At 46.8% G+C, this 9,465-nt stretch overlaps 1 protein-coding gene across 1 annotated transcript; it reads right to left on the bottom strand.

The window, feature by feature from the left end:
• Positions 1-795: 795 nt before the first annotated feature.
• LOC149330973 (uncharacterized) lies at positions 796-7,287 on the bottom strand. The gene is made up of 5 exons (XM_089559523.1): positions 7,159-7,287; positions 5,243-5,400; positions 3,711-3,784; positions 3,425-3,505; positions 796-956 (listed from the first exon to the last, which is right to left on the bottom strand). Exons 1-5 carry the CDS (start codon positions 7,285-7,287, stop codon positions 796-798), a joined length of 603 nt encoding a protein of 200 aa, XP_089415649.1.
• Between the last annotated feature and the right edge of the window lie 2,178 nt (positions 7,288-9,465).

Genomic DNA, 9,465 nt, shown 5'->3' with positions numbered 1-9,465 from the left:
TCGAGAGTCTGTGAGGATGAATTTAGAGTCGGGATGGAAGGCTGCGAGGGCGATCGCCACCTCCTCCGCATGCGTTGAGTTGGGCGCTCTGAACGAGAGGACGTCCACCTGTTTTCCCTCGTGTATGACTGCAGCCGTGTACCATTCCCCCCTGGAGAGGTAGGGGCCTGCAATGTCGACGTAGAAGACGTGTTTCTTTGAGCCATAGTGGCGGTGCAGGGCATTCGCCCGCGCCTGGCGCCGGCCATTATGGTCCTCCTTGTTCATCTTAGTCGGAAGGGGTCGAACGTAGAGGGCGCTTGCGGCGGGGCGGACGCAGAAAGGGGAGACTAGCCACAGCACCCGTGTCTCGTCTCCCCTTTCTGCGTCCTTCGTAAAGTTTGCGCTGTTTTCGTGTGTTACAATGATGGGACTTTATTAAAAACAAAGATAAAATGATCGCTAAATACGTTGTAGTGGGTCATGTATTTCGTATTTTTCTCCTAAAACTGGACAAAAAAGAGCGTCGCTGATATTTTCCTAGTAATAGAAAATAATGCTGCCCCAGGAATATCGCAAACGTTAACGTATACTTCCCCCCTGCTACAGGTGCTGTCGAAACAATTACGGCCCTATTTAAGAGAGACTATTTCCATAGGCACGACATATGCTGAAAAGTGTGCTTTATAGTAAGAGTGTTGCAAGGTTTATTCGGGAGAAACGAATGCTCCGTAACCAACTCAGCAGTGTTCGCGGAAACACTAACACGTGTTTCAAATTTGGGCCAGTATACTGGGGCCAGTCACCGCGGTAGCGTTATTTCTTCAAGCGTCTTGCGCAGCTGCGTCCCGGCGGACAGGTCTTCTGCTTCGCCTCGTACTTTGGCGTCGATCCGCAGTTCTGGTCGTAGATAAATTCGCAGCAGTTGCTCTCCACGGCAGCTGCGCTCGCGTGACGCCAGAAGGAACAGCCAAAGCCTGCACAGTTGCAGCCAGGTGAGTGCGACAATCAATAAAAAAAGCTGACAACCATGGTCTACTTTGTGCGTTGACTGTCGGCAGTACGGAGCAGATACCTGCAGAGGGACTTTCTACATAGCGTTTTTATTGCGCAAGCAATATTACGACATGTTTCAGCCCTTCGAGTCGGGGCGGCCCGAGGCACGATTGACCTTGAAGGGCGGCGCGAGGCACGGCGCACTACAGCTGCCGCCGCGCCTTCGCCGCGCTCTCGCCATCTGGGGAGTGTGGAGAGGAGGCTGGAGAACGGGGAGGGGAGGTATAAAATGCGTTCGCTCGCGGGTATCGCTCGCAGGTATCTGGGAGCTATCTGTTCTCGCTTCGGCGAGCGCGGCTTCGGCCGCTTATCTGTTTTTTGAGCAGTGTCCGCTCCGGCGGACGCAGTTGTTGCTGCGACGCGCGTCATTCCTCTCTCTCCTTCCTCTGATCTTTTAACTCTCCTCTATCTGCACGTGGCAGCGGTGGTGGCTTGGCTCGAGCCAGTAACAGGCCCGTGCAATTTCCTTTTCATCCTTCTCTCAGTCACAACAACAACATATCTGGGAGTGGGTAGAGTATCTGTTCTCGCTTCGGCGAGCGCGGCTTGGGCCGCTTATCTGATTTTTTCAGCAGCGTCCGCTCCGGCGGACGCAGTTGTTGCTGCGACGCGCGTCTTTTCTTTCCTTTTTCTCTTTCCTCTGATCGTTCGACTCTCCTCTATCTGCACGTGGCAGCGGTGGTGGCTTGGCTCGAGCCAGTAGGCAGGCCCGTGCAATTTCCTTTTCATCCTTCTCTCAGTCACAACAACACAACAACGCCGTTACGCCGCCTGATAAACAGAAAGGGAGGCTACGTCGGCTTGACGAAGCCAGGAAACGACAACGGAGGCAGATGAACGCGAACAGCGCCTTGCTAAGCGGCGCGCTCAAGCCGCTGCTAGACGGCGTACCGTGCCTCTATCGAAACCGAATAGTCTACAACCGGTGATGATCCCGAATGGAACGCTATGGATGCTTACGCAACCTACCAGGTTTAACCAAAGCTAAACCCCAGATAATTTTTTTCCCCGCCATTAACTTTTCTTTTATGCGTCCGTGTTAGGCCATTCTGCCACCAGATACGCACACTTGCTCCATTGCCACTGCAGTGAATAGCTTCAGTAGGCTCAGTTCTAATGACTTATGCCCCAGTTTCTTTTTTTTTTGCCACAAAGGTGACAAATCGGAAGGGAAGGTCCCGTCGAAAGCTGTGCTCCGTGCCTTTTTTTGGCAGTCAGGCGAAAGCTACGGAGCCGAAAAAATCCCACTCTCTCTATGCAGCGGAATATAGCCACTGGTCGCATTTATTGGTTTTCTCTTCCCACATACTACATCGTCAATATTCGTTATGTAGAGCGCATATATTTCTGGCACAACTGCGAACTTTCAACGTTGGAAACTTGAGAAAAAAACAGGTTTGATTTTTTTCATTGCAATGAACTTCTTAGGCACGTCTGGCTACGAGAAGCTTCCACGGATGACGCCAACGACGGAGTGGAGCTACCGCGCTCAGAGCAGCGCCCCGGGCGGCCAAGCGCACCGCCTTGCGACCGAACTATTTGACGGAATGGCACAGTTACGGACATTACAACCCCGTACATTTCACTTCATTGCAAGAAAACCAAGACGGAAGATATGAAGCAAAGGCTGCGGCAATGCAGATCCGGAAATGAAAGGCCTTCGTACAGATAGCACCCATGCTTAACAAATGACCCGACACTTTCAAATATGCGGCATCGCTTCTCTTTGGTGAGAAACCTGAAATGCTGCAGTAAAAGAAAAGTTTGACTGGCTCAATCGAACAGTGAATTTCCCCTGATTAATGCTTTCCTTTTACGGATGTCGTCATACTGAGCTTTTATTTCTGCCTCTTTGTTGAATAGTTGCAGTGGTTCTAAGAGAAAGCTTCACCGCACGCAAATACGGTGAAAATCCTTGCATCCAGCGAGTGGATATCCTTTGCAGCAATTATTCACATCATAAAATTATATATCAGGTTCGGTGGAAGTCAAGTTTCGACATAATTTTTGGACATAACTTTTATTGTGAGGAAACAGGATTATTATCAAATGCTGTTATGAACATACTGATGGATGGTTCAAGCTTTCAAAGCCTAGCAGCCTTGTTTTTAAAGTTTGTCCTACGCTCCACTGAGTAGTTAAAACTGCCATAATAAGCCAAACGTCAGCGTTTTTACCACAAATACGAGAAAAATAAAAGCGTCGTAATTATATGATTGTATATGAGTATATGATGTGAGCACATAGCCTGTGGGTATATGATTCTAAAGGTGCAATGTTACTATATGTGGAAAAAATTGCGTTAATTAAATGCCGGTTGTCTAGAATTTGTGGGCATCACTGTTAGCGAGCAGAAAGGTAAGCAATTAAAAAATTATGTGGCTCTTACCATTCATAACGTTGGGATGCCGAATAATTAGACAGGTGTGGTGCTTTTTAAATATTACGTGCGTTTCTGCGCTTCGGTTGTCTGTAAAAAAACAAATTTACTTTTAGTAAATTCTTGCCAGAAAAAAGAGCAGTGGCGAAATACCTGCAAAAATAAGATAATATTTTAACACTGGCCTTGAGAGCAATTCCCTATAAATCCTTCAGGCTCCCTTGCAAGAAGTTGACGGATTTTATAGAAACTGCTCTTGTTTTGAGTGTCCAAAAAAAAAAGCTGTCACACTCACTATGACAGAAGTTGAAACGAAGAATATTTTTCGCCTTGTAGCCTTTTGCAGAGCTGAGAGTTAGGCTTCCACTCCTGAAATAAAAGGCTGAGAGTCAACTTTAAAACAAGATTCTCGCTTTCCTTACAGTTGAGACCAAAGTTCGAATATCAAATAGAGACCAAAGATCAAATAGGTGTTTAGTACCTATTTACTGAGGGCCTATGAGGTGTGGACCTCATGGGCCCCGGTCCGTTGACTGGCAGCGGCTCTCCCGTTTCGGTGGACGCGAGAAAGCGTGCGCTTAGTGGGATCTTCCGACACACTTTAAAAAACTATGAAACTGAAGTCAGTAAACTGATCTTCATGGAGGTTCCTTCTCAAATCACGGAGCTGGAAAGTAAGAGTTTACTAATCTCTATGCAACCATCTAGCATGTATACCTTCTTTTATACGGCTTACTTCGGTGTCACTAACATTGTCCTCATTAGGAGGACCCCACGGGAGGCTTACTGTACTGTGTGGACAACTACTGTGCTGCAGGAGCATAAAACTCCGTTCGTGAGGAGTACCTACGGCTCAAAATTTTCATCAGGTTGCCCCAAATACGCTCTGACAACTACAGTTTTTCATGTGGCATATCCAGGCTAGTGCTCTTCTTCAGTCTGCGTTTTCTCTTTGAAGCACTGTGCCAAGTACTTGAACTTGTTTTGTCATCGTGTCCTGCTCTGGTTGGGTCGCTAGGTGCTTAAAAGCTCACTTGAGATTTCTGTAATATAACCAGCCAGTTTCCATTCATAAACTTAATAAGCCACGCGGGAGCATGTGCAGATATGGTAAAATTAAAATGTTGATATACGCGACTTCTGGTCGCTTGCAATCCTCTCTTCGAACAAGAAGCTCAAACAGGCTAGAGCCGCCGGCTAGTGGCTATGGGGCTCGGCTGCTGACCCAAAAGACGCGGGTTCGATGCCGGCTGCGGCGGCTAGAATTTCTTTGGAGGAGAAATTCTAGAGGCCCGTGTACTGTGCGATGTCAGTGCACGTTAAACAACCCCAGGTGGTCGAAATTTCCGGAGCCCTTCACTACGGCGTCTCTGATATCCTTAGTCGCTTTGGGACGTTAAACCCCACAAAACCAAACCAATCAAGCAGGCTAGTTTGTTATTTTACCCGCGTACACCACGTCGTAACTTGGTACGGTAAGAGTGCAAAGAATGCGGTAGAGAAGTTAGAGTGAAAAAAAGCCCTTTTTAATGCCTATGAAAGCATGGGCCAGCCTATATTTTGTTTCAGGGTAAAAATTGATTCGAAACGGTCACACCTACAGATTGCGATCGCGATACACAGCTGCTTTCTGAATTTGAAGAGGAACGACGTTGCAAGTCAAAGAGATACCCTTATTCTGTGGAAAGCCGCAAGCCCATCAGTAAAAAAGCAGCAGTGTTTACAAGAGCCTCACACGTGCATTGCAGTGAGAACAAGCACTTTGAAGGTGGTACGCGTAACCTCGGTAGTGTAACTAAAATGCTGTGCATTTTTTGGTCGGCTTACGTTGATTCCTCATCGTGGTAGGACAGAACGAAGGGCGAGCCAAATTCGCCGTTTCCTCGATGTCTGAGGGACTTCAGGCTCTTTACATTGCCACCGAATGTGAAGTCCTCGTAGAAGTTTCGGTGTACAAGGTGCCACTCTCCAAATTCGGCGAAATCCTGTGCGATGAGGAAAATGCGGTGAATTTAAGTACAAAAGTACGCGCATTCCCGTATACCGCGGAAAAAAAAATATTTTCCTACGTATGAGGAGGAAGTTGGAAGGAGAGGACGGCCACATTCATTCCTGGAGTATATTCATCGGACAGTAATAAATGTGCGATTTCTGACTCTCATATGCGCCACAGACAAAATAAACGCACTTTGAGAAATAGTGTCAAAATGCGGTAGCCTCGCTGTCGCCACTCCATTCATTCGCAAGCGGAGACCCGCAGAGTTTTCTACCTCCTAGGCGCCTCTAAATGCATCCTGGCTGTAAGGTATAAACCAACACCCTGTTTAAAATGTAGAGGGCGCTTGTGGGCCCCGGAGCCGGCAGGGGGTATTGAACGCGCTGTCGCTAGCTACGGGGCACGTTTGCATATCATGACGTTTGAGAGCCTTTATCTCTGTAGACATGTTTAATCGGTTTTGTTTAAACAACTCCATCTACTAGCAATTGTAGTTCACGCGGAAGCATTTCCGACTACTTGAGAAGCCGGTACAAGTCGTAGAAACAGCCATCTCATAGTACGCCTAGGTTTCGGAGGGGTTGGGGGGATTACTGATATCCCAAAATACATTTATTAACAAGATGTGAGCTTCGAAACGCTATTGCATACTTTCTCATGCTCTTGTTACTCGCCAGCTGTTAACAAACGGCCGTCTTAATACGTGCACTGTGAAAAGAAAAGATAATGTTAGAACATCTGTATATATTTCTATGTGCCGCATTCCAGTGCAGTACCCCCAACTATCGCTATCTCCGGAACTCTCATAACGGGATCTTTTCGAACTGACAGCTTAGAAAAGTTTAGCTTATTTATGGGATGTGCTCTGCTTTTATTAACGAAAGAATGACGCCATAGGTGCACTGTGAAATCATAAAACTACTTCGAAAACATTGCTTACATGCGCTCCTGTGGGCCGCACCCATAGAACTAAGTGTAAACCAGCTTCATCTTTACGCCTTGCTTGATGGGCACGGCGTCATCATCCTCATCATCAGCCCAATTACGTCCACTGTAGGACAAAGGCCTCTCCCATACTGATCCAATTAACGTTCTCCTGTGCCAACTGCGGCCAACTTATACCCGTAAGTATATTAGTCTCATTCGCTCATTTAACTTTCTGCCATCCTCTGCTACCTTTGCCTTCTTTCGGTATTCAGGCCGTTGGCCTTAACGGCCACCGGTTATCTTGCCTTCGCATTACATGTCCTGCCCAAGCCCATTTTTTCCTCTTGATTTCGACCAGGACGTCATTGCCCTCGTGTGCGTTCTCTCATCCACTCTGCCCTCTTCCTGTCCCTTGAGGTCACATCTATCATTTTCCTTTCCATAGGTCACTGCACGACGTAAATCATGGTATAATTATTTCATTCAGCGATGCTATATACCTTCTCACCAGGGATAAAATGCTCACTTTCTAAGGAGGCCTTATTCCTGTTCCCCGCTGACAACGTTGGCAGTATTCATATGAATGCGTAATAGCGAGCAGAAATCTAGGCATGTGGAAGCATGTATAATAATGAAAAAAAACAAACAAAACAAATGCACTATATCGAGACTAGGTATGCTAGTTTTTTCTGTAAGGCAGCGCTAAAAACAGCAATAATTCGTAGTCACTTTCATGAACACTTTATGGTTTTGAAACGATAGCGCTGACATTTTTTAAAGTGCCAGTGACGAGAAACGGAGATGGTAATGTCGCCCTTACCCAACCAACATCTTGGAAGTGCTGCAGATTGCCTTGCACCTCGGGGTACACAATCTCTCTGGAGACCACTAACAAAATATTCGCAGCGACAACCAGCGTAAGCAGCATAGTGCACTCGAATAGTTTCATTTCAGTGCAGCCTAACGTGGCAGACCGGACAAAGCCATCTCCTGTTTTAACATTGACACAAAGGAAACACTCTTCATAATTTATTGGTGTCGAGGGCGTCGTGTCGTCTGTTCGACATGCGAAAGCGACATCCGTTCGAAAGGGTTTCCGGAAATCTCTATTTCAGAACTGACAGCTATGAGGGTAGGCCGGACCATCCGCTCGACGTTAAACGGTCTCGAGCTATATGCTAGCTGAAAATTGTCAGTGAATTGAGGATGCTTCACGAACAGCTTCATAACTCTCGTGGTTTGGTGCATCGCTCGAACTTTCTGGCGCCACTGAGTTCAATGGTCCCTCAAAAAATATGTTCGTCCCTAAAATCTGCAATAACAATAGCTACACCACTTGAACGTTTAAGGCCATGAGGCTGATATTCGGGCATAAATATGGGTTGCTTTTACTGAACGAAGGATGTTAGTAAATGTGTCGCGTTGTTGAAAAATAAGCCACCATTATGAGCGTATGTTTAAGGATAAAATTAAAGTTGATTGGCAAAGTGAATAAAATGGCAACGCCAGGCATAGCAATTTGCTAAGTTAATATGCGAGGTAAACAGTCCTCAAACTACACGTGGAGAGTGCGGGAGGTTGTAGTGTTCAATTACAGATCACCTGAGGCTCCTTAACATGCACTGACACCGCTAACGATAAGGACTTCTTTTTCCATTTTTTAGCCTGTTGCTATGTGCCCACAGCAAAAGGATTCTGCACCGTGATCTCGATATCAGCCACGAAGAGCCTTAGCGATCGCGGTGGTTGTTGTGGTCAGTCATCTACGATACCGAGAACAAAATGCTATTACACCCCACACTACTGGAACTTCGCGCGAATGTGACGACTATGAAGACGCTATGCAGGCAAAATTGTGCAACCAGGTTCAGGCGACATGCGTAACAGACGACACTCGAAACCCTCGCTTGGCTTGTGAGCTTCATCGGTCAAGCAGGCAACTAATATATAAACAGGAATAGTGAGCACCGTAGCTTGGTCCACAATTGCTCAACTGGACTTTAGGCAGTTTATAGTTGTTTCAACTATTGTTTGAAAAAAAAACAAACAAACAATTTTTTAAAGCACGCCAAAGACATGCCTAAACGCGAGACTATTCAAGCGTTTTAGGCTGAAAAGCTACGAACTGTGCTGCATGCCGTCACTACCGCTACATGAAACTCAATTTCTACAGGTTATAAATTTTGTACGTACAAGCCTATAATTCTCCAAAAAAAACTTCATTTGAGTGCGCAATGCCAGACCCGTCTTTCTCGTTTTTCCTTCTGTTCTACTTCTCCGTCTTTGCGAAACAAACATTACATGCGTTGTATTCGAATTTGCCCATAAAGCCATCGTCCCGTCTTCCATCTCCCTGTTAACAGGTCTTTGCGTCGTCCAGTCTGTCAGCTTGAACACTACTACTACTCCTCTTCTCCCTCTAAACGCTCCTGTTTCAAGCAATTCACTGCCTCCGTCTTGGCCACTCCCCCGCAGCGGATATGTGCCATCTTGATTTGAGGCCAACCTACCAAAACTGGTTGTTATAGATGATGACAAACCGTTTTATTCGACAAAAAAACACACACTTTACTTTTAACATTCAATTCGTATGTGAGAGGTTCTCGGTTCGATTCCCAGTGTCTCTGGCTAGCCGGCGGTTTTCTAATGGCCAGGTGCGCGGTTCTTCTAGAGTGAAATGCTTAGGAAAAGGGCCTTGGTCCAAAGCGTTGCTAGAAAAAGACAGATCAACGGTCATACGAACTGATCCGGCGAAGCTGCAACAGCTGAGGGATTTTGCCTTTCGATTTACATTGCCAGCTTCCCATGGTGTCTGGGATTTTTGCTGCCAAGGGAGTACCAGTGTCACATTACGAAAATGCCAGTGTCTGTAGCACCGGAGTGTAAATCATCAGCCACCTCCCCCTGCACAACCACAGTTATCCGGGTGCCCTACCGTCAAAAGTGACTTCGTACCCCCCCCCCCCTTTCCTCCCCCCCCCTGCCCCCCCAGCGGGACAGACGCCCAACTACCAATCCACGCGTAGTTCTGCAAGATGTCTCCGACAACGCCGTTGGAAGGAAGTCATAGACCCCTCTTCCCAATGGAGCACCTGGTCACGGGCGTCTCTACCCATTAGAAAACTAG

Source organism: Amblyomma mixtum, chromosome 9, assembly GCF_055824585.1.
Source record: "Amblyomma mixtum isolate Tamu chromosome 9, ASM5582458v1, whole genome shotgun sequence".
In the NCBI taxonomy this organism is placed as follows: domain Eukaryota; kingdom Metazoa; phylum Arthropoda; class Arachnida; order Ixodida; family Ixodidae; genus Amblyomma; species Amblyomma mixtum.
This window is presented reverse-complemented; position numbering and strand designations above follow the sequence as displayed.

What these genes read in the sequence shown, in the direction of transcription:
- LOC149330973 (XM_089559523.1), bottom strand. Translation starts at nt 7,287, where the DNA reads ATGAAACTATTCGAGTGCACTATGCTGCTTACGCTGGTTGTCGCTGCG. An exon ending in TACCACGATGAGGAATCAAC is followed by an intron (nt 3,785 to 5,242) that starts GTAAGCCGACCA and finishes CTTTTATTTCAG; the next exon opens with GAGTGGAAGCCTAACTCTCA. An exon ending in TCGTTTCAACTTCTGTCATA is followed by an intron (nt 3,506 to 3,710) that starts GTGAGTGTGACA and finishes GTTTTTTTACAG; the next exon opens with ACAACCGAAGCGCAGAAACG.